Genomic DNA, 26,477 nt, shown 5'->3' on the forward strand with positions numbered 1-26,477 from the left:
TTTACGGCGGTCGGCATCCAGTATTGTTGCATTACGGCCACCTACTGTGTGTCTCTATCCCACCACTCCTACCATTTCTGTATCCCTTTCTTGATTATTACACCTTTTGCTTCTGCTTTACTTATTTGAATTGCTACCTGTATCTCCTCATTTGCTAAAGCCTCCAATATATCCATAGCTTCATTTCCCTTGATCCCAACATGTGCTGGAACCCACATACATTTTATTTCAATACCCTTCTGCACCACTCTATTGTGCACTTGGAGAACTTTAAACAATAAATCTTCTCAACACTTTGACTTGAAAGTTATTATACTTTTAAGGACTGAACTTGAATCAGAACATAATATTACCTTATCTGGTTTGATCTCTTCCACCCATTGTAATGCCATCAACAGCACATACATTTCCACTGTGTATACTCCCAGATCATCTGGTGTACATTTACATACTTCAATATTACTTTTAGGAACTACAAAGGCCGGCCCTGCTTTACCCGTTTCCGGATCCACTGACCCTGTGTATCTGTATATATCTGTAAGAAACCAGGATATTTATGTTCAACATAATTCACAAAAGCATTAGCCAAATCAATTTCACCTCCTTCCTTCCTTTTAAGCTCTAAAAGATAGTAATCAACCATTGGTGTCACTAGCAGCCAGAGCCACTGCAGGGATCAATACTGCTGGACTAAATTCTGCTCTATATACTCCTATCATCTCTGCTAAGGAATTTCCCACCCACCCAAAACTAGAATTCTGGACCCTTTCATGTCCCCAACAATGTTGCAGAACTCCCTTCGTAGGGTGGGTATTGTCATGTCCCCTCAAATAAGTCCAAAAATTTGCCAAGCGTTGTTTCCTTCTCAACTCTAACGACATTTCCCCTGTCTCAACCTGCAGCGCACATATGGGAGAGGTCTTGACAGCCCCACAACATATCCTGAGAGCTTGTGCTTGTACAACATCAAGCTTTACCAAGTGTGTTTTGGCTGCTGAGCCATATAGCAGTACAACCATAATCAAAAACAGAACGAACCAGGCCCACATACATAGTCCTTAGAGACGTTTTGTCAGTTCCCCACTTCAACCCTGTTAGACATCTCATAACATTTATCACTTCCTTACACTTTATTACCTTATTGATATGTTCTGACCATGTTAATCTGGAGTCAAAATGAACCCCCAAAAACCGAAATGCCCTCACTCTCTCAAGATTTCTATCATACAAATTCAACATCACATTTCCCTGGCGAAGAATACTGTATTTGTCTTCTCAACAGAAAACTTAAAACCCCATTTATACCCCCATTGCTGTACCTCATTAATTCCCTCCTGCACCTTTCTTACAATATGTTGCATATTCCCCCTTCTCTTCCATAAAGCTCCGCCATCTGCATAAAGGGATTTCCCCATATCTGGTCCTATTCGAGAGAACACATCATTAACATAATAGTAAACAGCAATGGGATAATCTCACTTCCTTGAGGCGTTCCATTATCGACTGCGTACTTGTTAGACATCTCTGATCCTATTCTCACTTGAATAGCTCTCCCAAAGAGGAAGTCTTTAATCCAATTAAAAACTCTCCCTTCAACCCCAACCATGTGTAACTGGATCAAAAGACCCTCTTTCCACATCGTATCATATGCTTTCTCTATGTCAAAAAACACTGCTACGACAGACTCCTTACTCGCTAGTGCATTCCTCACGTCACCCTCCAGACATGGAACAGGATCCATTGTGCCTCGCCCTCTCCTAAAACCACCTTGATAACTTGCTATTAATCCCTTACTCTCAAGATAGTAAGTTAGCCGTTCTGTTATCATTCGTTCCATTATTTTACACATATGTGAGGACAGTAACTTGTTGGCTTTGTTGGATCTTCACCTGGCTTTCTGACTGGTATCACTACCGCCTCCTTCCACCTTGCTGGCAACTTCCCCTCCTCCCACACTCCGTTATACAGATTCAGAATCTTGCCTAACCCAATATCTCCGAGAGGTTTCAACATGATATAACATCTGCTCTTTCCCTGGAGAGGTCACACCAGATTTATCTATTGCTCTCTTCATCTCCTGCAAAGTAAATGGAGCACTTCCTTCCTCGTACCCCAAGGTACTCCCCCATTGTTTGTTCTCTACCCCTCTTCCCTTCCTCTGAAAGGTCGTCTGAGCTGTGAACATTAACAAACTACTTTACCATCATCTCAGCCTTATCTTTGCCAGACACTGCTGTCTCGTCATTACCCTTCATTACAGGGTAATCCCACTCCCTCCTGCTTCCGCCCACCCTCTTAACCATCCCCCACACATCTCCTACCGGAGTTGTTCCCCCTATTTTATCACAAAATGATTGCCAACATGCCCTTTTTGCCCGCCTAACTGTCCTTCTAACAAGGACCTGCGCTTTTTTGTACTGAATTAAGTGCTGAAAATTATGTGTATTTTTGAGTATTCTGAATGCCTTATTTCTTGTCTTCACTGCCTTACTGCAGTCTTCTGTCCACCATGGAACTGCTTTCCTCCTCATTCTTCCTTTACTTCCAGGATTGACCCTGTTGCTGCTGTATATATCACTGAGCTTAATTCATCATTTAAATTATCCACATCCATTATCCATCCCCCTCAAATAAAACCATACTCTGTTCACTTAAATCTAGGAATTTATCCCATTCTGCCTTTCCAACGATCCATTTTCCCACTCCTATTCCTGACACTAGCTCTGTTCTCATATCTAACGTACATACTGTTGGACAGTGATCACTCCCTATAGTTGTTTCCTCCCATACCTCCCATTCACTACTTCCAGCCACTGCATCTGAGACAAGGGTAAGATCTATGGCAGACTGATTTCCTGTGCTCACATCAATTCTGGTTCCTCTCCCATCATTTAAACACATCAACCCTTTTTCTTCCATCAATTCCTCCTCCATCTGTCCCTTACTATTAGCCGTGTCCTATCAGTTTTTGACTTGACCGCCTCTATAGTATTGAACACCCCTGTAATGAAGGTCACCAACCTTTTCTTGTCCAGCCACATCTTTCCACTTCCTGGTTGCTCTGACCTCCCTACACCTGACCTTTCTCCTGCACATACAACTCCCTTTGATCCCCCTTCTGTTTGACCACCATCACTGCCTCTGCATAAGCAATCTTATTTTTCACTTTAACCTGCTGAACCTCTACCTCGCGCTTCATTATTGCACAACCCCCATATGCCACACCGGGAACCCCCTCAGTTGCAACATTATGGTTGTACCCCCTTCTCCACATTCTCCATACTCATGATCCCCTCCACACTGAGCACACCTCCTCCTTTCCTTACAAAACTCAGCTATGCGGCCAAACTTTTGGCTTTTGAAACATCTCAATGGTTTGGGAACATATGCCCTCACGAAATAGCTCAGGAATCCCAGATAGAGTCCATCTGGCAACACCTCACCTTCAAACTCCACCAGGACCGTTTCACTATTTTTCCTTTCCATTCCCTTTGTCATCCTTTTAACACTCAAGTTTTCCTGAAGCTCCTCCAACTCAAATACTCAGTGGAACACCTGTGATCACTCCTTTACACCCTCTTCTGGCTTTCTGTTCTCCAACTCTCACAATTTTTTCCACCTTGCACTTTCCAGTCATTTTTCATCTGCTTAACTTTGTTCATTTGCTTTTCATCTGCGCACCGTATCAGCAAATTACCATCATTGAGTACTCTTGCAGATTTTATTTCCCCAACCTGATCTTTTAACGATCTTGTCAATTTCAATGGACTAATTTTCGCAACTCCTCCCTCCTCAGCAAATCTTACCACAACATTGTACCTCTCTGAACTTTCATCTTTCTCACTTTCCGCTCCCTCACTGCCCGTCTCTCCTGACTCAGGTCCCGAGCTACCTCCCTTTCTGACTCGCTTCACACCTTGTTTCTTATCCCCCCCTTTTATCCAACTTCCCTTCCTTTCTCCGATCATCCCCCCCCCCCCATCTTCATTCTGTTCCATATCTGACACTGAGATATTTCCCAGCCCTTTACCTGCCATGGCAGAAACCTGCAGGAGTCTCCCTAAAAAGGAAAAGGAACAAAGGGCACCGTTGTGGACCCATCCAGGTCGTCGGTCAGGACCCTTTCAAAATAATCAAAAACCTACTTTCATATCCCGCAGTAATTCTGTGACAACAACCCCTATTCTACCGAAACAAAAACTCCAAAATACAGCGACGCTAGGATCACCGTCTTTTACGGAGATCCTGGATCGTAAAGTTTGGTCAAACTCTCCTCTTTCGACTGCTAATTTTTCCCAGCACTACTCGGGAAAAACCAAGAACTCGGTCGACGCAGCACCACGCACAACCCAGACAGAAACGTGCAAGCCAGGATTAGGCTACATCATAGAGCTCAGTGGGTTAATGTCGGTACACAGGAGCTGGAGAGGAGCGTCCAGGCAGTGAAGCCTGGAAAGCAACGGGAAACAGCCTCAACTGCGCATTTTCAGGGCAGGGCCTGGTCGCGTCACTAACGTTACAACAACATAGCCAGTTATTTTGAGAACAGGAGGAATAATTTAATACATTAAAATGTGCCGGATGATGTGTGATGATTTTGCGTTCTAACCTCGATGCAGTAATATTATTTCTACCGCGCCACTACTACAAGGAGTATATTTTTATTTATTTATCACAAACTGTCTTTTTGCTTCATCGTATCTAGGCATCTTAACATCAACCATTGAAGAAAACTAGCAACAAACACGTCGGATTCTCTTGAATATATCGAAAAAGACCCATTAGTGCATCGAGATACAAACAATCAGAAATACAAAGGACAAGGGTACAGCACACTCAAAATCAAAGACAAATTTCACTTATTTATTGCCGAGCATGTGATGAGAATCTGTGATGATCCCAGAACAGAAAAGGCCTGATAAAGTAAGCACCGTATAAAATGTGATCAAACTGTTCTACTCTGTGCCACGTAAGTGTAACTTAATTGCCCAGCAGGGGCAGTAAATTCAATGATTTTGCTCAATGTTCCCCCCAGTTTTACTCCTCACTAGGAGTGAGTAAGTATGTGTTTCTGAAGAACATGATTCTGAGAAAAACTCTTGCCGCACAGCGTGCAACCGTACGGTTTCTCTCCTGTGTGGACCCTTTGGTGAGTCCTGAGATTGCACAGATGGGCAAAGCTCTTCCCACACTCGTCACAGATGTGCGGTTTCTCTCCTGTGTGCACACTCTGGTGAGACTTGAGGGTGCACAGTTGGGCAAAGCTCTTCCCACACTCATCACAGCTGTGCGGTTTCTCTCCTGTGTGGACCCTTTGGTGAGTCTTCAGGCTGCTCAGTTTGGCAAAGGTCTTCCCACACTTGTCACAGCTGTGTGGTTTCTCTCCTGTATGGACACTCTGATGATACTTAAGATCATAGAGACGGGCAAATCTCTTATTGCACACTGTGCAGCAGAAGCCTTTCTCTCCCGTGTGAGTAATCTGGTGAGTTTTAAGATTGCTAATCTGGGAGAAGCTTTTACCGCACTGCGCGCAAACAAACGGTTTCTCCCTGGTGTGAACGCGCTGGTGGATCTTAAGGTAGCCTTTGTAGGGAAAGTGTTTTCCACAGTCCGTGCAGATGTGCGGTTTCTCCCCTGTGTGAATGCTCTGGTGAGCCTGGAGGACGTGCCACTGGGAGAAGGTTTTGTCGCACCCTGAGCAGGCGAACGGTTTCTTCCTGCTGTGAATCCGCTGGTGCTTTTCCAGGACGCTGGAGCAAGCGAAAGCTTTGCCGCTCTCCGAACAGCCGAAACGTTTCCCTGTGCCGTGCTGCTCCTCCTCGTGCGTCTGCAGCTCGAGAGCATCCGGGAACGTCTTCCTGCAGCACGTGCAGATGAACTCCTCCTGTCCCTCGATTCTCTGGCAACTCTCTGCTGCTGCCGACGTGTTGAAACTCTCCTCACACAGGGTGCTTCCAGCACGCTGTCCCGGAGAACCCAGAGGGACCGCCATCTCTGCCGAAATGGCATCAGGCGCCCTGCCGGGGCGGCCATTTTGTTTCTGCTCGAGGTGTGACGTTGGGCCCTCGTTCTTCTCAGAGCGCAGCCTCCGAGAAGCTCTGTAATGGCGAGGAGAGAATCGGTCGTTTGACCGCGCACCTCCGGGCTCCGAGCTTCCTCCGTGCTGTCTGAGCATTTCCTGAACCTTTCCCGATCTGGTGGCCTTGCTCCACGCGCACTGGACCTCCAGCCCCTCTCCAGATCCTGGCAGGGGGTGTCCAGGGGTGAGAGGCTCCCCATCGGGCTCCTGCTTCAGTTCGGCTTGCAGCCCCTTCTCTGGGTCTCCTGCAGGGCAGGGCTGCATGTGCAGCTCCCCCTCCTCAATGAGGGGTCCTACACCACTGTTAGTAGCAGCTGCCCCTGATGTGCCTGCACAAAAATAAACATATATTGAATTCAAAAACTGGATTTAATTACTAATTTGACACAACTTGACTGGATTTGGATGGATGACCTTAGCAACTACAACCAGTAATTACCAATTACAATTATAACCTTATTAATCCCCACAGGAAATTACCACAGGCATTCTCCTCACTGATCTTCTGTTCCAACTGTGATCGGCTCGTCTTTGGGTCCTCTTCCAGCCAATCCTCGCTGAGCAGCACAGATTCAGACCAACCCTGCTCCCCGTCTACAGGCTGACAAACAGGAAGTGTGAAGATTCTGTACACCTGTAGGTCTGAACACCAGCAAATCAAAACCTTTAAGAGCAGCGTTTCTTGTTCTGAACCTGCCAATCCCCACCAAAACCCCGACTGGAACTGATTTAGACCACTGTCAGTGGATAATCTCTTTTCATCAGGCCATTTTACTCTGCCTAAACACACACACACACACACAGTGAGGCTTAATCCAACATAAGGTTTCATATTCATTAGCTCTTTGAGTACACACATTCAGTTGTGCTGGAAAATTCACATAGATAACCATTATTTAGTTATATAAAATACATAGCTAATTAACGTTGCCCTCACTCTGCGCCCAAGATGATGAGAAACGACTTTGCTGCGATCATTTTCCCAGGTGTCATAAAGTTCAGGTTCCACCGAGATTTACACTGGACAGCTGGATTCAGAGTCCAGTGCTAACCATTAGGGGTGCAACGGATCACAAAACTCACGGTTCGGATCGTAAGGAACTTTTGGACATGGTCTTAAATAAAAACAACATTCAATACATCAAGTTTTCTGTCACACCCTCAATAAACGGCAAAAGTCCCAGTAGAACATTGAATTAAATATTTTAAAGTTATATATTTTCTGAAACTGTATCGATTCCGTTCGGCCACTGAGTGAAACCAGGCGACCGGAGCGTATAGTTGCTGTATTACGTCAGAAGGATTCAGCCTTGTTGTTTGCTACCTAAACTTCACAGCACACTCAATCCCGTTATCATGATTGTAGCACCGTGTTTTCAAAAATCTATTTTCAAAATCCATTTAAACCATTCACAAATGCGCGGCGTAAAATCAAGTAAGAGTATGATGTCACTGAATCAGAACCCCACAAATGTAAACAGTCGAATGTTCAGTGAAATCTATCGGTTTTCGGTGCCGTCGGAGTCCCGATCTTATCATTGATGGAATTTTAGGAAAGTGCGAGCTAAAATGCCACAAACAGCCAATATACCACATTAATGTTCCACATATGTACACTCGCTATTCAAAATACGTTAATTTAAGGAAACTGATATTTTAAATCACAGTACTTGTTGATGTTAATTTCCGGAAATACATTTTTGGATTGTAGAAGAAAGTTCTTGCCCGTTTGAGAAGTGAAACGTTGTTCACTAGCTAATTATGATTACTATCGCAAATGAGCAATTTTGTTCAATGTCTCCATACACGGGTACAGTTTGGGTTACATTAATCGGATTGACTAACGTTAGCTAAATGGCGTTATGCTAACGTTACTGCATAGCTAGCTTCATAATGGCCTATAACGTTAGATGGCAGAGTACATAAATATGGAAATATAAAGACATTGAATCCGCGGTTTACATGCGCTCCGGACCGTCGGGGTTGCGATCCGTACGGTTCACGGATCAGTTACGTTCCGTAACACCCCATACTAATCATTACACCATGGAGCCCCTACAATGGTCTTGAGGTGAGGATTTGTGCACCAAAATCTGCATTACTGTACGCCAGGCTACGGTAACTACGAATTTCGAAAAATTATGCCCCATAGCCCCTCATAACACCACCGATATATAATTAAAAGCTATTCTAAATCTATTTAACTGTCCATGATAGTAAATGGGAGGCCACCAGTGTAATGCATGCAAAATGAGACGGCGAATTTGCGTTAATGAAAATAAGAACAGCAACGTTGAACAGAATGCTAACAGAATGTAGATAGCTAGAACGACTGCTTCTCCGTAGTGCTGTGTTCTTGATACCTGACCACAATGCGGTTTACCAGTGAGGCAATGCAAGGCCAATAACAATAACATTATCCAAGTGAGCTTGGTAATGACCACGCCGATATGCACATATGTCCTGACTGAAATCATACAACATAAATAGAAACGAATGCAGGGTCTCTTGAGTTCTACTGGTTTTACCTCGTACTTTATATCCAAGGCAACGGGGGCGTCTTTTTTCATCTCCACGTGGACGTACTGCTCATCTTTGGCCGGACTTGAGCTCAACCGTTCGTCAAAGACTCTCTCTGCGGCGACATTTCCTTTCCCTGCAACCTTAGCTATAGAAGGAAAAACACACTATTAATAAACTGCACGTGAACACCACTTTGTCATCTTGCTTCTACATTAGACCTACAACTGAAATATTGCTCTGTACACGAACTGCTCCACCTCTCAACAAAAATAAAAAACACTGACTCCAAAACACATTTTCACATGCACGCATGCAATGAGGTGTACAACTTACGTATTTGTGCTTCGAGTTCGTCGCAAACGTGAACTTCAAAAGAGATGTTAAGAGAATTATCCGGCGTTCCCTCTTCGCATCCTCGCGCAGCCCTGAGCTCTCTCTCCATCAGCAGTAACTTAGCTTTTAGCGCCTCGTTCTCTCTTTGGCTTCTGCACATTTCCAGACGTAAGGCAGCAGACGCGTCGTCGACTAGTTTAGTCATTTCTGCGACTGCCGTTTTAGATAAAACCTCCATGACAGATGCCACTTGAATCTGAAAAGAAGAACAAGTCGACATTTCTCGCAAATTATAGACACGGCAGTCACGGTTGAAACTAGTCATGCTGGAACTCTGTGGTGTGAAGACAGCAGCCGCAGCAAGGAAACGACTTCCGGTGTACGTATCAAGTGGGCGCAAAAATAAAAAATAAAAGACGGATTTTTTTCGCAAGTGTAATGGAATTTCAGCCTTTACTACAAATCTTACTATACTAACAATAGATTACGTGCTTGAGAACCCCTTCACGTTCCTGGTGATCTAGTGGGTAGGAGAGCACCGTAGGCCGGGTTCGATTCCTGGTCAGGGAATGTGTTTTTACCTGTTACCTAACTTCATCCTCAAGCTGACCTCAAGCTTGGTCTCACTAATAAGCAGGCTGTTCCACAGAATGAATCTCTAGAATGACTATCCCAGCCAGTTTAATTAATGAGCCTGCTCTTTCTCCACATGTCCTGGCTCTACGCTGCTTTCAACACTCCAGTGTCCCCGATGAACACCAATTAGAGGAGCCACATGTGAGTCCTCTGCCAAGCTGAGGCAAAGACTGTAGCGCATCCATTTTCACTGAAATACTTTCTCAAGATCCCAAATGAACTTTTCACTCAAATGACGCCTTCAACCCAGCTGCCTAAGGATTTGTAAGACTTCCCACTACTGTCCTGATACTGATATCCAATAAAACATAGTGCCAAAACTCCTCTGTGTGCCCTTCGATAGCTCAGTTGGTAGAGCGGAGGACTGTAGTTGGACCTTGTTGAAATCCTTAGGTCGCTGGTTCGAATCCGGCTCGAAGGAGGATTGTTTTTAAAGACCAGTGATCATTTATGATCAGCGTTTCCACATTCAACGATATCCAAGAAGATGACCGTGCCAAACACCGGAAACAAACTAGAATGAGAACCCGTGGGAACTGCCTGTACGCTGCCTTCTCTGTGTACTTACACTGGAGAAGGTGGTTTTACTCTGATAAACATGCACGTTTCAGTTAGGTGACAGTATTATTCATGAAAACATTTCATTTGGGCATCAGTGAGTTCCTAAAGCCCAGGTTCCACCGAGATTTGAACTCAGATCGCTGGATTCAGAGTCCAGAGTGCTAACCATTACACCATGGAACCCCACATCTGCCTAAACAGATGACAGTGGCAGAGGGAGCATTACCCATCACTTTGGTTTAATCAGGACGAATCATTAATTTCAATTTCAAAGTTAATTTCAGGTTCCACCGAGATTTGAACTCGGATCACTGGATTCAAAGTCCAGAGTGCTAACCGTTACACCATGGAACCCCTACGATAGTCATATGGTAAAACAAGTTTTTTTGCACTGAGGACTGGATTGGCTTTAATGCAGCATTATGAGTCGCTATCAGAATGTCCCCACCGTGCAACTTGCAGGGATTCAACATGTAGTTCAATGGTTATCCTCAAGGGGTCCCCATAGGCACTCTCACGGTACAGTCAAGTGGCTATTCATACAACCAAGTTTCTAATGGAGACATTTACAACAACAATTAGGTCATCTAAAATGTGGGGAGAGACAGGAAGGAATGTGAAAATGGATGGAAGTTTAAATGGCTAGAAAAGTGTGTCATTGAGCCGGTGGTCCCGGAGAGCCTCAGGGTCTGCTGGCTTTCGTTGAGACTCAGCATTTTAGCAGCACAGCAGATGATCAGGTAAAGCAGTTGATTACACAGTTAAGTCAGCTTTCCCGGTTTCCTGGGTCAGTTCTCACCACTGTGGTTGAAGGCCGGCCCAAGCATGTGCCCCCACCGTGAGCGACCAGCTCCAGTTTCCCCTCTATGCAGGTCTCCATCAGAACAACCAGCTAGACCAGTGGTTCTCAACTCGAGCCAGAAAGGGCCGGTGTTGTTTCCAACCAAGCAGTTACACTGATTCTACAAATCAAGGTCCTTAGTAAAGACTCCAAAGGTTGATTAGTAGAATCAGGTGTGTAACTGCTTGGTTGGAACAACACCGGCCCTTTCTGGCCCAAGTTGAGAACCACTGAGCTAGACCCTCACCATGTGGGTTAATCTGATTAATATAAACAAAAGCAGCAACAAAGCAGTCTATGCAAATAATACACGCAATAATTAAGTAGGCATGACTTCAACATGACAAGACAGCACCACATCAACAGCCAACAATCCAGAAGGACAAGGTAAAAAGTAAAGACATAAATGTGTGCCAAAAAATATGCTTGTCGAAACTTTGGGGTGTTGTTGTAATGGTAGTTGATTGGTAAGAATGCATTCACATGAAACTAAGTGTATGTGCGATTTAGAATTGTTGTAGGTCAAAATCAAGAGTACTTTTTCCAAACGTGAACCAAATTAGAGCTATTGTTAATTTACCATTTTGGACTATAACACATCTGTGAAGGGATTAATGCTGCAAACACCATGGAATTGAAATGAGAAACATTTCATGCTTACCGTCATGCCAAACATGCCAAACCCCCCTCTGTGTGCCCTTCAATAGCTCAGTTGGTAGCGCGGAGGACTGTAGTTGGACCTCGTTGAAATCCTTAGGTTGCTGGTTTGAATCCGGCTCGAAGGAGGGTTGTTTTTAAAGAGCAGCGATCAGCGTTTCCACCTTCAATGATATACAAGACAAGGCATGGAGGTGGCGATGACCATGCAGAACACCGAAAACAAACTAGAATGAGAATCTGTTGGAACTGCCTTCTCTGTGTACTCATACTGGAGAAGGACTTTTCACTCTGACGAACATGCACATTTCAGTTAGGTGACAGTGTTATTCATGAAAAAATTTTATTTGGGCATCAGCAAGTTCCTAAAGCCCAGGTTCCACCGAGATTTGAACTCGGATCACTGGATTCAGAGTCCAGAGTGCTAACCATTACACCATGGAACCCCACATCTGCCTAAACAGATGACAATGGCAGAGGGAGATCAATAAAACTATTGATACCAATGGGAAACTATTTGATTTCTCATTTTAGTGTAATGTTTCGGGTTGATTTTTTTTTTTCAGTGGAGGTTCTCTTTAATATGTTTGTAAATCAACAAGTCTTAACTTTAAAACAACAACCCAGCAATCTAAGGGTTTGTAATATTTCCCACTACTGTCGTCCACGCTAGCTATTGAAGGTTGCAAAGGAATCGCATTGGTCATTTTTTCAAATAAATTATTCTGAGCCCACGATGCACAAGACAGAGCAAACTCACCCAGACGCTGCACAACGATGGAGCAGGAGTACCCATCACACTCATCACTCTGGTTTAATCAGGACGAATTGTTAATTTCAATTTCAAAGTTAATTTCAGGTTCCACCGAGATTTGAACTCGGATCACTGGATTCAAAGTCCAGAGTGCTAACCGTTACACCATGGAACCCCTACAATAGTCATATGGTAAAACAGGTTTTTTTTCCACTGAAGACTGGATTGGCTTTAATGCAGCATTATGAGTCGCTATCAGAATGTCCCCACCTTGCAACTTGCAGGGATTCAAAGTGTAGGTCTCCATCAGAACAACCAGCTAGCTCAGTGGTTCTCAACTCGGGCCAGAAAGGGCCGGTGTGGGTGCAGGCTTTTGTTCCAACCAAGCAGTTACACACCTGATTCCAGTAATCAAGGTCCTTAGTAAAGACTCCAAAGGTTGATTAGTAGAATCAGGTGTGTAACTGCTTGGTTGTAACAAAAGCCTGCACCCACACTGGCCCTTTCTTGAGAACCACTGAGCTAGACCCTTACCAGTCTGGCTTCCGATCTGGGCACTCAACAGAGACTGCGCTCCTGGCTGTGATGGAGGCACGCGCCACTGCAAGAGCCTCTCCTCTGTCCTGATTCTTAACCTGCCTGCAGCATTCGACACGGTCAACCACAAAATACTCCTCTCCACCTTGGCTGAGATGGGCATTGCTGGGACTGCTCTGTCTTGGTTCGCTTCCTATCTTGCAGATAGGTCCTACCAGGTCACCTGGAAGGGGTCTGCCTCTGCTTCTCATCCCCTTGTTACGGGAGTACCGCAGGGATCTGTACTGGGTCCTCTGCTGTTCTCCATATACACCAAATCTATTGGTTCGGTTATTAATTCACATGGCTTCTCCTATCATTGTTATGCAGATGGCACGCAACTCTTCTTTTCTTCCCCCCCTCGGCCTCACAGGTCAATAAGATATCTTCCTGCCTGGTTGACATCTCCACCTGGATGGCCAGCCACCACCTGAAGCTCAACCTCAACAAAACCGAGCTGCTCTTCTTCCCATACAAGACCTCCTTACTACGTGAGCTCTCAATCACTGCTCGTTCGGACTGCTGAACATGAATGGGATTACCCATTGTCATCATCCACACCATCGTCATGCAACCACAGAAATATAACCAATAACATTTTTAATAACAGCAGGCTATTAGTAGCAAAATAATGTAGTCAAAATAATAAACTGGAATCAGCATAATCTTCCTGTAAGAGTGACATATGCCAGCTTTATTACTTTTAATTATTTATTCATCAGATTAATCACCATTGAACAATGGACACAAGAACATTATAGTAAATAACATTATTGGCAATATTAATTGTAATATCAAAACGACAACATAATCAAAACAATAATGATGGTAGATTCATGTAATCCTAGGTGATGGTTTAATACTCAACGTATTCTGACAAATCGGTTGTGTGTTGGCAACCATCAGTTCAATCAGTTTCTGCATCGATGAGCCAATCACAGCCTCGTACTCGTTCATGCGCAGGTGTGCCCCTGTAAGCAGGTGCGTGCACTGGGACATAAAACCATGTGGACCAAACTGGAATGAAATTAATCTTATTATCTTCTTCTGTGGGAAACAGTAATTTGTTTAGTGTGTACAAATGTTAGAGTTTAAAAGTTCTGTCCAAAATAATTTAATTTGGCCAGGGTAAATTCATAGTTCAATTCAATGGGCTTCAACGGGGTAATTTGCTTTTTGGCACCAGAGGCTTACTAAACTGCAACACCTCGAGTAACCACTGAAGTTCATGAGCTTCACAGAGAATGGTGATCCCTGGTCCCCTGGGAAGCTCCAAAGCTGAATTTCTCTCCCCTTCCTGTGATGTCATTTCCTTGATGGCCTCGCGGCAGGAAGTCTGCTTGACGGCAAACTGCCCTCAACCCCTCCCGCTGTCCTTCCTAGCGGCTCGCCGAGCTCTTCAGTCCTCCCCGATCGCCCAACGGCGACGCCCTTACACACACACACACACACACACACACGTTCTCTCGATTTTAACGGTCAGCAGCGGTTTGGTCCCCCCCCTTTGCGAGCAGAGCGGCGCGTAGGGCGCCCCCCCCCGGGAGGCGACGTTAGCGGGAAGGCGCTCAGAACGCGGCGCATATGTACGTCCAGGCATCCGACGACTCGGCGCTCGTTTCCAGGGACGCCGGGGTCAGGTCGACGCCCTCCGCGCCCTTCCTGTTCCGTTCCCGCCTCCTCTTCTGAGCCAGTCGCCACTGGCTCCGCCTCCTCTCCCCCGCCTCGGCGCTCATTGCGCTGATCGGCTGGTGGTCCAGGAGCCCCTGGGCTCTCCTCACCTGATACCTAAAAACGGGGAAAAAGACAAGACGCGATCACAACAACGAGGCATGAAATTCAGATTTAGAGGCTGCAGACTTTGACACTATTTCCAAGGCGGTGGTTTCCACACTTTTTCTCCCCTGAGGCAACCCCAAAATGAACGTTCCCATATTCATGCGACACCAGCACCCCATCCGCACAGGCCTTGTGCCCAACAGCCTTCAGCTGTGACCATATCGGCAATATGCCATAACCTCTCATGCCTCATTATTATTATAGTTGGGCTGTGGTGATGTTCAGCATGTAGTAACCTACATTCACAATTTTAAAGAGTCAAATGACAATAATTATTCTTATTATGAATGAACAAAACAAAAAAAACCTCTCTCCCCCAAAATGTATCCATGGAAACAATACCTCTCCCTTCTTTTGGCCAATGTCTGTGCTCTGGCGATGGGATCGTTGTTAACCCGAGCTCTATAACGTGCAGTTTTCTCTCTGCTGGCTGAATGCATCTGTAAAAATGACAAACAAAAAAAAAAGAGAAAAATGCTGAAGTTAGACATGTTGTACAGTGATTAAAAACTAAGGGCAGTTTGGTCAAAAGGATCTTGCTCTGAAGATGGAATTTCCAGGGGACATCGAGCGACAAACCCTAGAAGGATGGGAACCATTTTTCCTGTCGCTTTGTAGCAGGCAGAGCACAAGACAGCGACGGACACACACAGAGCTCCACACATACTCAACTGCCCCAATAAGTCAGTTAGTCCCTACAGGACAATGTGCTCCAAAACAGCTGGCTTATTGCGGCAGCTGATTTAAGCCAACTACGGCCAAAGTAAGTTCTAAAAACCATACGATGACATTTGTTGTAGATTTTACAAATCATAGTAACTAAAGGTTACACTGAAATACTTTGAAAGTCATAAATTGCAGAAGATGCACATTCATCATTCAAATATTTCTTTCAAAGGGCGACGTAGCTCAGGAGGTAAGAGCGGTAGTCTAGCAGTTGGAGGGTTGCCGGTTCGATCCCCTGCCCTGGGTGTGTCGGAGTGTCCCCGAGCAAGACACCTAACCACTAATTGCTCCCAATGAGCCGATTGGTACCTTGCATGGCAGCCTTTCACCGTTGATGTGTGAGTATGTGAGGAATCAATTGTAAAGCGCTTTGGATAACATTTCCCATCTTTCCCAGCAATTACAGTATTTCAGGTACATGTTCAGTGTACAGTTGTGTGCACCATACATGGTACATGGTAAATGGTAAATGGACTGCATTTATATAGCGCTTTTATCCAAAGCGCTTTACAATTGATGCCTCTCATTCGCCAGAGCAGTAGGGTTAGGTGTCTTGCTCAGGACCTCGACATGCCAGGGGGTTGAACGGCAACCCTCGACTGCCAGACAATCGTCTACTCTGAGCTATATCGCCAGTGCAGTGATAATGTTGTGCATCAGGGGTAAAGCAAAGCATGCATTGGTAGTTTGGGGGGGGGGGGGGGGGGGGGTGTATATGAAACTGTGGAGCAAGGTTATCAGATTTGACAGAGAATTCTGGGAGATTGGGGGAGCCCTGCCTTGGAACAGACCAATAACTGCAGCAAACAGACTTCCCCAAATCCTGAAAAGACCCAAATAGTCCTGAATTGCTGGTCCTGGTGGGCCGCAGTTTGTAAAACGTTGTGCAAGTCACTCTGAACAAGAGCGTCTGCTAAATGCCTATGAGGTCATGTATTCTGGTTTTTGTCGTCTCGGCACACAAACTGGTCGATTACACGGTTAACTCGCATAAACAGGTTTTTTTTTTTTTTTTGGCGTCTGAACTGGTTGCCGATATGAAGGTGAAAACAAAAACCAGAGGACCCCATGGCCCACCAGGACCAGGAATGAAGACCAGTCCTAAAACACGTTAACACTGTCAGAAAAACCAAGCGCCTCACTGGTGAAAAACAGGCGCGGTGAAGCTGAAATTTCTAGTCGCATCAAAATTATAATTTTTGCTAAAAAATTTGACAGTTTAAATAACTTCAACTTTTACCCAACCCTTTGAACAGGGTTGGGTAAATATTTGAGAAATAATAACCTTTTGACTTGGTCAGAGGGTCCTTCGCTGCGGATCTGTACCCTGTCATGGGTACTGTTCCTGAGACAAGGTCCAAAAAAATGGCATTTTCGCACCGATGGAAAATTCAAAATTACAGACGAAAATGTATTTCCAATGAAGCTATCTTTTTGAAACTGAATGCATTAACCATATTAAAGCAATTTAAAAATATATATATTTTTATATTTCCATAAGCCACCAAGAGTAAATCCACAGCTGTGGGAAGCCCTGGTGCCAGTTTATTTTGGCAGGGGTATTGATTTTCGTTTTCAAAGGTTTTCCATGTTGTTTTAGTAATAATAGTTAATTTTAATTTTAGTCGTGTTTTAGAGAGGGGAACTTAGGTCTAATTTTAGTCGCATATTTGAGTTACAATTTAGTCAGCTGATGACTTAGGTCATGGTTTAAACCGTTTGCTCTGATTCGCTCTACTCTATAAGGAGGATCGCACAGTAAATGAACATCATTTTAACTATGCATTAACTCTCCACATAGCACACTGTAAAAGAAGTATCCATTCTATGCCATAAGCGTGTGCATAAAAGCAACTGGGTCAATCCAAAAATTATTTTTTGACTCGATTTATTTTTTGCACAATTTCTATGCACGCGACACAAAAAATAAAACACTGACTGACGCAGCTTTGAAATCAAACGGCAGTCGTTCTGTACCAGTCTGACAGACAGCTGAACTCTGAAACCTAAACATCGATGCCACTGTTCGCATTTACGTGCTGTGATGACATCCCATCCTTAGCTCCTGCTGAATAGATGCCCTGGACCACAACCACCAGGTTGTTGTTGGCTTGAGTCTGAGTCGCTTGCCAGGAAACGGTGTCTCGTCTACAGCCTCCTTCGTGTCATCTTCCTCATCATCCTTGTCCAGCTCTTTTTCCTAGTGTTGACGATTTGACAAATTCCCCCGATTTCAGAAAAAAAAGCTCTTGGATTTCGCCTTCACTGAGTTTCTGATAAGGGCTTCTCCCGCTACTGGTGGGTCAAGAAAACACAGGCGGCTGCCGCAAGCGTTGAGAACTCTCCATCACCGGGACTCAAATCTGACCTGGGGCAAACCTCAAACTCGCATCATCACCATCTCTCTAATTCTGGGCAGTCTTCCCTTTTGGAATGTTGTATCCATAACACTGTTCTATCCTGAATGAGGATGATCTTGCCCAGAATTTGAGAAACGCCAACTTTGGCCCCCGCGACCAGGTTGCTCCCGTCATCAGTGATCACAGTTAGAGAATCTTCTCTTTCGATATTCCCCATTATTCAACACAATGGTCAACACACACCATGACAGAGTTAGCAGTGTGTGGAGTTGTCATCTTCTCCAGACTCTGCTTTTGTTCAGCTCTGTAGCAAGCACTGACGGCGATGAAAGATGCAATCGGTCCCTTGGCTGTCCAAATGTCCAGACAAGCAGTTGGTTTACATAGTTTACAGGCATTCAGCAGATGCTCTTATCCAGAGCGACTTGCATTGTATACAGCTGGATATACTGTATACTGAAGCAATGCAGGTTAAGTACCTTGCTCAAGGGTACAACGGCAGTGTCCTACCGGGGAATCGAACCTTCGACAAGACCAACTCCTTAGCCGTTATACTACACTGCCGCAGTTACTTTGCTTGCTGCTGCAAGTTGGTCTTTAAATCTTTTGCTTTCGTCATCATAAAACCTCTCCACAAGCTTGTCGATTTCGGTTTTCTTCCTTATGGTTAGTCTTGTCAGCAGCCTCCATCATCTGTACATCATCTTTATCACCACCACCACCGTGGCAGCTGGCAGGCCAGTGCACCCTATCCACAGGGCTACAGCCCTTTTGTTAGCCTGCTGCTCTTTAGCGTCTGAGCGGTACTTTGATAACGCGCAAAACACACCTCGTTTGGCTGCTGGCTGCTTCTCCGTTGCAGGACTGATTTCGTTTTTGTGGTCGCCTTTTCTGGAATCTGAAAGATAAAAATATTTTAGATTACAATTTTACTGCCTATTCAATTGATGCCAGCCAGCAGCGAAGTACAAATTTATCACCAGCCAAACCATTATAACTGGATTTTCACTGCCGTACCAGATGACCAACCACCATTTAAGATTATTCCACAAAGTACTGCCGTAAATCTTAAGTTCACACGGCATAGCCAGCGTGTTAGCTGGTCTACAACCAATGTTACTTGTTCAATGTTTGAAGCAAGCAGAGCCAACAGTTTTACTGGCACAATGTCATAAGCTACCCTGATGGTAAGGCTCATCGGCACAAACTAATAAGTGTGAAAGTTGACATTTACCTTGGCGTAGACTTCTGGGTGACGTGTCCTGAGGTGTCTTTTTAAATTGGTGGTATTTTTCCCTCGTATCCGATGTCCGCACGGCTTCCCTCCCACGGTCACGAGACACTCGGTCTTCTGCTCAGTCGTGTCGAAACTGAAGTGCTTCCACACGTCGCCTCTCCTCTTCCTTCCGGCTGCTTGACTGTGCGGCAGCCGGGAGGCCATCTTCTTCTGTCCAGTGCGCGTGTGTGCAAAGCAACATTTGGCCATGAGTGAAGAAAAGCGAGAGTTCAAGATTCAGGAAGACCGTCGACTCCTGGCGAACGACAAGCTTGCATTGACACAGCAAGGACTGTGAGACAGACGCACAAAGTTGATTGGATAAACGGCGGAAAAATGTTTTGCAGAAAGCGCACCTCCAACTGGGGTTCTCGTGATTCAGATGGTCATTTGAACGTCACTGACGTTTTTACTCTGTTTTTACCCCGCCAGGACTAAGTAAAACGATTTGGGCACAGTGTTCATTGTTTATGAACCAGTTTTTTAACGTCACAAATCCTTGATCAAAACTTTATCAGAATGTTCGTGGAGAAATTTAACACGATAAATTGGAACCTTTCAACTTTAAGGGCAGGGAGGCTGGCCTCGCTAAGACCATGGAGCTGGGTATCTGGCAGGTCGACAGAATCTGTGCTCGGATCAAAAGATGCCCGTTTCCAGGGCTTACAATGAATGTCAGCAGAAAAGGCGTGTATAAGGTACATGCCAGAGCTCAACAGTCTGAGCTCACAGCTTCGTTTACATTCAATGACTGTCTGCACTACTTCCAGAAGCACTTCAGCGCTCCAACACCTGGAACAAAAACTGAGAAGACAGGCGTGTGAGCGTACCTTGTTTCCAGAAGCCCAGTGCAGCTCATCAGGGAAGTCCAGACCCACCTGTAATGAATTGCTGTTGATCAGAGGGAGGTCATACAGGGGGGGCTAGCTAATCCAATCAAATCAAACTCAGTCAATCAAACCACACCAGAGAACACTCTGGTCTCATTATTTTACGAAATGTACTTCAACTGAGAGGTTGAGATGTGGGTCAATGACAAATAAAGCTTCTAAAAAGGTATTTAAAAAAAATACTATCTAATGCATATTTTTGTGTTTGAACAAGTCTCGTTTCTTAAATAACATTTCAGAAGTGTTTAAATTCATTTTTGACTATTTTTAACTTCACCGCCCAAAAAGTGTCAGGTGGCGCAACCAAATATTTGTAAAAATATCTACATTTTCCTACTATTTATTCAAAGTGAAATCTTTGGCAAGTATCCCTTAGAGTGTCTACAGTGCCTAGCACGTTATTTTGTGGATATGTTTTGTATTTACAGTAATTTAAGATTATTGCGTTCTAGTGGCCAGGTATTTATTAGTATCTTTAGCTTCCGAATTTTACATTTAAAGACAGAAACATAATTATACTAATATACAAATTAATGCATTCAATACAATAGCTATTCACATCATAGTTATCAACCATTTGTTCACTTTAACCTATCATTTATTGGTTTAAATGAATATTTTACCTGGTCGCGCAACCTGACGATTATCAGTTGGGCCACTTGACAACATTAGTAATGACAGGAATTATGCTGAATAATTGCATTTTTATTTCAAATACAAAAAAGTGTTTTAGTCAGTCTCTATTGACGTAGTAAATTGATCAAAAACAGGATACATCACGAGATCCAGTCGCTATGTGCCGAATGTGAATAGGCTACAGTGCAATAGATTGATTAGATACACTGTAATGGATTGTGAGTGAACAACAACAAAGTCATGTTTTAGTTTGATACACTTAAAAAGAAACATCAGCTTAAGTCCATTGAAAAATGTAATTTCAAATATCCAAATGCAATTCATCAAAAGTATTCCAAGATTTTAAAACATTAAATGCATAGCAACTGGAATGCAACACTATATAATAACTACATACTGAATAAAATATTTGACAAAATATTTGAAAACATTTTGAAATGTTAGTTCAACACTGGTATGGGGCTAATACCCATTTCAGTATCCCATTTCATTGACTCAGGTGTGAAATTCAAGATTTCCTCCATAGTCCTTTTCCTTTCCCTGTGCTTTCTCTGGGCTTGCTTCCACTGCTGCCTCACTTTTTCCTTTTCTGTTCTGGACAACTGGCAGATGGGAGGTTTCACAATTTTTCCCTCTCTCTTCCTTCGCTGATAACTATAAAACATGAGAACAAATAAACTGGCACATTCTCATTTAAAAATCTGAAAGGTCTGACTTAATGTATAAAAGTAATAACTGCAAAATGAACCGTTATCCAGACTTGCATTATAGTTTATCAGGATGTATTACCTCTCTTTTCTTTTTGCAAGATATGCCTCTCTTGCAGCCGGATCATTTTTAATGCGCTCCCTGTGTCGTGCTGATTTTTCTTTACTTGATAGTGGCATCTAAAATTATTAAAAATTATAATCATGAAAAAGGTTTGAAAGTGTATAACGTCTTTAACTTAAAACTAATAAACATTTTATAAATGTAATAGATAATCTTGGAGCTTTAAATAACATTTTTTTAAATTTCATTTTTACTTTTTTAATAATATTTATTTCATATAGTGACATTCTTTGCAGTTGCGCCACCTGACTTTTGCAACTAATTTCAAATTAATACAGGCGTCTACTTGGACGCCTGTATTAGCTTTTGCCTTTGCTATCAAGTTCTCACATATACTTTTTAAATAGAATGAAGAGTTTTATGATAAAATAATATTTTCCTAGTTTTACATTGGTTGTACCGTCTGACATGGAAAGTGTACCAGCCTACCTACGAGTTGAAAGTAGCTATTTGTATCAATATTAAAGAGAGATCAACAAACCTTTTCACTCAGTCATAAAGGTCACTTTTGGTCCTCTTGATGATGCAATATTCTGTTTACTGTTATTACCTCTTCACTTCACAATAAATGTCCCATGTTTATGGTTGTGTCACCCTCACATTTGAGAACATACAAATTGCTGGGCAAAAGTCTTTCAATTATCTTAACAGCTTTAAAACTATTGGTTTATTTGAAAGGTTTCAGACATAAAATCATGCCATAGTATTTTATTTTGAATTCATTATAATTAAAATGCCATTTTTAATAGTTTTCTTAGCCTGTTCATTTGCATGCCTGACATTTTGGGGGTTTGAGATGCCAAAACATAAAATAATATATTATTTGAATGTACTGAAAATGTATTCAAACTAAATAGGTTTTATAGAATAGAGTGATACATGTCATGAATTAAATTATAAAAAAAAAAAATAATGCACTCGGACACAAAAATATGCATGTCATGTCATTGACCCATGTTTCAATCAGGTTCAGTTAAGTTGCATATATTTTTCAACAACATATAGTGACTCAAAACGTAGTCCACAAATTGGTAGTGAACACAATTGAAGAGTTTAAACAAGAGAGGAAGAAACTAAATTAAAATAACTGTTCTTATATTATTAATTTAAGCTGAAATCTGCTCAGGTGACTGAGCAGTCCATGGAGCTGAGTATCTGGTGGGTCTATAGGATCTGTGGTTGCATGTCTTGGCAAACTGACTGCCATCCACCTACCTGCATTTCTCTTTGCGTGCGCCCCCTGCCACGCCGTCCACGTTTCTCCCGAACCGCTCCCAGGCGGGACGCTTCGCTCCACACGCACTGCACCTTCATCAGGGGGGGAGGGGGGGTGAGAGGCTGGCCCTCCGGGTCCTGTTTGGGTTCGACCAGCAGCCCCTTCTCTGGGTCTCCCGCAGGCCAGGGCTCCTCCTCCTCCTCACAGAGGGGTCCTTCTCCACCATCAGCAACAGCTGCGGCTGCCCGCGATGTGCCTGTGCAAAACATTCCCATTAAATCAACCACAGCATTTACATTACAGCACATTTACATGATCCTCTGTCTATAGTAAAATGGCATCGGAAACTGGTCACCAAATCAAATGCTCCGTGGTTGAGAAGCAGAGAAAATGGAAGCAACACAGGAGCAGAGCATCTGTATTCACATTTTGCATTCATCATTACAATAAAGTATTAATAAGCTACCTGCACATTCCAACATAACAGGTACATGTAACTATGCTGTACTGCCATGATGACCAATACAAGGTGAAAGTTTTGAGAAGTCCAGAACAGGGGTTATTTCCTTGTCAATTCTGCCATCAATCACACCACTTAAGTGGACTGGCTTGATAGCCTTAGCAACTATAACCGATAATTACTCATTTCAAATTAACATTATTAATCCCTACAGGATATTACCACAGGCGTTCTCCTCACTGATCTTCTGTTCCGCCTGTGACTGGCTCCTCTCTGGGTCCACATTCAGCCAATCCCCGCCGAGAAGCACAGATTCAGACCAATCTCCGTCTACAGGCTGACAAACAGGAAGTGTGAAGATTCTGCGCATCTGAAGCTCTGAACGCTGGCAAATGGCCAGCTATCCAAGCCTTTAGCAAAGGTCTTACTTTACAGAAAGGAACAAGAAATGTGCTCATGCGCAGTGCTACCAATGTGGGAAATAAAACTTTTAAAAATGCATTTACTCTTCTTTCACAGCCAATTATGTGTTACCCTACAGAACCTTGGGCCAATCAGCCCACTGCCAAACTAGGAACTAGCTAGCTTCTCAGTGCAAACACTGGAACCTTTGGGGGTGGGGCGCAAGCGCTGAACATTTCTGATTGGTCGACTACTTGCAGTGTTTTATTTCAACCGCCATTTTAAAAAATATGCAGCCGCAAACCGATTTATTTTCATAATAACTTGAAATCAAACTTGTATGTTATGCGGCGCAGTAGACTACTTTTGGTTATACGTTGGCCTGCCAACGTCTTGGAATTATAACGTGTGCTCTTCTGTTCTTTTCTTGCTTTAGTATTCGTTTTATAAAATGCTAAGCATTCGTGCTGGGACAGCATATTAAGTACCAAAACATGCAAACGGTTTAATTCGGTTGCTGAATATTTTCTTCCGGATTTTCTTTGTTAGCCCGTTGTAATCGACTCAAAACGTTTGATACATTTATGTGAGGTATGTAGTAGTTCTGCGTAATTTACATTGGCGATACAGTAAAAGCAAACTGGAAATCACCTTCCGCACTTTTTCGTCAGGGTAAAATAACAGGTTAATTCTAGTAATCTTCCCTTTTGCTTTTTCAGACTGCCGTAATTTTACTCTGCCATTCTTCAATCCCCAAAACAGAATAGGACTAATTTAGGTTGCATTACAGGCTTAGAGACCTCTAATGCTTAATGTTGTGCATGGTTGAAACTGGCCCCTGGGTGGTGGATACCTGAACATACCTCGCGTTTGATGAGCGTAGACTGTAAACGAGCATCTTCCGTTTTCATTGAAACTGAACCACAGTTTTCAAACCGCTCCCTCGTGACTCTCTCGGTGGAAAGATTTGCATTCTCTGGAAAGACAACGGCGACAACACAAACCTTGAATTTCTGCAAAAGTATCGATACACTCCATTACCCAAGACAGAAGATTCATTTGTGGTGACGTCACTGAACTAACAACTTTAAACTACCTAGCACACACACATACCATTAAAAGTAGTGAAGGAATTCATATTTATATCCCCCAAACGCAACGGAACTGGTTTTCGGTAAAGAGACTTACGTCTTGGTACCTCCCTGAATTCGTCGCAAACCTGAACTTCAAAGGAGATGTTTAGAGAATTATCTGGCGTTCCCTCTCCGTATCCTCGCAGAGTCCTAAGCTCTCGCTCCATCAGCAGTAACTTCCTTTTTAGCGCCTCGTTCTCTCTTTGGCTTCTGCACATTTCCAGACGTAAGGCAGAAGACCCGTCGTCAACTAGTTTGGTGATTTCTGCTACGGCTGTTTTAGCCAAAACCTCCAGGATAGAGGCCAGCTGAGTCTGAAAAGAAGCGCAGTTCGACATCTTACAGATATGAAAATACTCCTTCGATATTGTCTCGGATATGACGCGGAGGTGACGACTCTACTGGCAATAAAACAAGCACGCTGGACCCGTCCAGAAAACTCCCATTCCACACGAACCGACCTCTTTCTGCATGCAAAAGCAGGACTCACACAACTGTTCCGTGAGGACGACGAATCGACGAGTTTCTTTTTCCGGTGGCTTTGAGAGTGACCAATTCAAAATAAAAGTCTGTAATTAGTATGATTTTATATTCTATTTTCGATTCGAAAGTAAAGTAAAAAATTAAATTAAAAAAGTGACCAAATTAGTCCTCTGATTACCTACAGACTAGATAATATCTAACACCGTATAAAACCTTGTCTTGAAAATCCCCAGAGTTTCTGCCTCGACTATGTGACCTGGCGGGCTATTCCACACATTGACTACTCTCTACATGAAAAAATCTTCCTAATGTCTGTATGGAATTTACCTTTTGCAAATTTCCTTTTATGTCCCCTCGTTCTACTAACAGAACTCAACCCGAATAATCTCTTGTAGTTCACTTTGTTGTTACATCTCAAAGGCTGTTTTTAATGAGCCACTTTTAATATATTGACGGATTACACTGAAATCACTTTGCAGATACATTTATAAATAATATGTGCTAAGTTTGCTGAACAAACCAACAATTCATATTGTAAACAAAATTAAATGGGGCTACACAACTAAACCTATCTGTACACAGCTATACCTATAACAGTAGTTTCTCAAAAGGAAATCCAAAGAGAAAGAGTGAAGGATACCTTCTGCTAAACTAAGGACCGGTTTCTGCTGTCTTAACCACCATGGGAATCTCCTTCCACAACCAGGGCTCCACAACAGACAGGAAAACTGCAGGGAACCTCCAAATGAATTTGGATTCAAAAGTGAACTAAGGGCTGTAAAACAGTGGTGACCAACACTGTTCCCATCTTGCATTTTTCATTTAAAGTTTAATTTGGCACACCTGAATCTCCTAATTAGCAACTCAACAAGATCTCAGGTGTGCTTTGTTAGGGCAAATGCACTTCAAAGAATGGTGGATAGGAATGCAGTCAAAGTCACATGGCACAGGGTGGGGTTCACAGTGTCACTGATGATGTAATGCTGTTTGGGTAGAAGCTGGATGGGAATGCAGCCATAAGACACATGGCACAGCATGAGGTTCTTTGTGTCACTGATGATGTAATGCTGTTTGGGTATTGGCTGGATGGGAATGCAGTCAAAGTCACATGGCACAGTGTGAGGTTCTTTGTGTCACTGATGATGTAATGCTGTTTGGGTATTGGCTGGATGGGAATGCAGTCAAAGTCACATGGCACAGTGTGAGGTTCTTTGTGTCACTGATGATGTAATGCTGTTTGGGTATTGGCTGGATGGGAATGTGGT

The 26,477-nt window shown here is 43.4% G+C and overlaps 2 protein-coding genes and 5 non-coding genes across 13 annotated transcripts in view; 1 reads left to right on the forward strand and 6 right to left on the reverse strand.

Moving 5' to 3' along the window:
• LOC135255870 (zinc finger protein 391-like) overlaps positions 1-9,651 on the reverse strand; it is a 35,242-nt gene extending 25,591 nt beyond the window's left edge. The window contains exons 1-4 of one of the 2 annotated variants that reach the window (XM_064337621.1): positions 8,939-9,612; positions 8,611-8,750; positions 6,563-6,683; positions 4,843-6,411 (exon numbers count right to left, since the gene is read on the reverse strand). In XM_064337621.1, the coding sequence (XP_064193691.1) occupies positions 5,048-6,411; positions 6,563-6,683; positions 8,611-8,750; positions 8,939-9,263 (1,950 nt within the window). In that variant the 5' untranslated portion in view covers positions 9,264-9,612 and the 3' untranslated portion in view covers positions 4,843-5,047. Of the gene's footprint in view, positions 1-4,842; positions 6,412-6,562; positions 6,684-8,610; positions 8,751-8,938 lie in introns of those variants that run through there. The other variant, XM_064337624.1, reaches the window with a different exon arrangement.
• Positions 9,652-9,907: 256 nt separating this feature from the next.
• On the forward strand, positions 9,908-9,995 carry trnay-gua (transfer RNA tyrosine (anticodon GUA)). Its single transcript is given in 2 exon segments — positions 9,908-9,944; positions 9,960-9,995. It is a non-coding gene; the product is annotated as a tRNA-Tyr (tRNA).
• Positions 9,996-10,246: 251 nt separating this feature from the next.
• Positions 10,247-10,318, reverse strand: trnaq-cug (transfer RNA glutamine (anticodon CUG)). Its single transcript has one exon. It is a non-coding gene; the product is annotated as a tRNA-Gln (tRNA).
• A 99-nt stretch (positions 10,319-10,417) lies between these two features.
• Positions 10,418-10,489, reverse strand: trnaq-uug (transfer RNA glutamine (anticodon UUG)). Its single transcript has one exon. It is a non-coding gene; the product is annotated as a tRNA-Gln (tRNA).
• Positions 10,490-12,007: 1,518 nt separating this feature from the next.
• On the reverse strand, positions 12,008-12,079 carry trnaq-cug (transfer RNA glutamine (anticodon CUG)). Its single transcript has one exon. It is a non-coding gene; the product is annotated as a tRNA-Gln (tRNA).
• Positions 12,080-12,490: 411 nt separating this feature from the next.
• Positions 12,491-12,562, reverse strand: trnaq-uug (transfer RNA glutamine (anticodon UUG)). Its single transcript has one exon. It is a non-coding gene; the product is annotated as a tRNA-Gln (tRNA).
• A 1,063-nt stretch (positions 12,563-13,625) lies between these two features.
• LOC135255873 (uncharacterized) lies at positions 13,626-26,013 on the reverse strand. 6 transcript variants are annotated; one of them, XM_064337630.1, is made up of 10 exons: positions 25,853-26,012; positions 24,785-25,043; positions 24,460-24,572; positions 23,417-23,531; positions 22,734-22,990; positions 19,992-20,039; positions 19,120-19,332; positions 18,715-18,783; positions 15,142-15,239; positions 13,626-14,748 (listed from the first exon to the last, which is right to left on the reverse strand). In XM_064337630.1, exons 2-10 carry the CDS (start codon positions 24,945-24,947, stop codon positions 14,529-14,531), a joined length of 1,296 nt encoding a protein of 431 aa, XP_064193700.1. In that variant the 5' UTR covers positions 24,948-25,043; positions 25,853-26,012; the 3' UTR covers positions 13,626-14,528. The 6 variants fall into 6 exon arrangements, with proteins under 6 accessions (XP_064193700.1, XP_064193697.1, XP_064193699.1 ...); XM_064337627.1 differs by lacking the exon at positions 25,853-26,012 and adding an exon at positions 25,191-25,217; XM_064337629.1 differs by lacking the exon at positions 24,785-25,043 and having other exon boundaries at positions 25,853-26,013.
• Positions 26,014-26,477: the final 464 nt, after the last annotated feature.

This window comes from Anguilla rostrata, chromosome 5 (assembly GCF_018555375.3).
Source record: "Anguilla rostrata isolate EN2019 chromosome 5, ASM1855537v3, whole genome shotgun sequence".
In the NCBI taxonomy this organism is placed as follows: Eukaryota; Metazoa; Chordata; class Actinopteri; order Anguilliformes; family Anguillidae; genus Anguilla; species Anguilla rostrata.

What these genes read in the sequence shown, in the direction of transcription:
- LOC135255873 (XM_064337626.1), bottom strand. Translation starts at nt 25,067, where the DNA reads ATGTCGAACTGCGCTTCTTTTCAGACTCAGCTGGCCTCTATCCTGGAG. An exon ending in GCACGCAAAGAGAAATGCAG is followed by an intron (nt 20,040 to 22,733) that starts GTAGGTGGATGG and finishes AATTCATTACAG; the next exon opens with GTGGGTCTGGACTTCCCTGA. An exon ending in ACTGGGCTTCTGGAAACAAG is followed by an intron (nt 19,333 to 19,991) that starts GTACGCTCACAC and finishes CGCACTGGACAG; the next exon opens with AAGAAGATGGCCTCCCGGCT.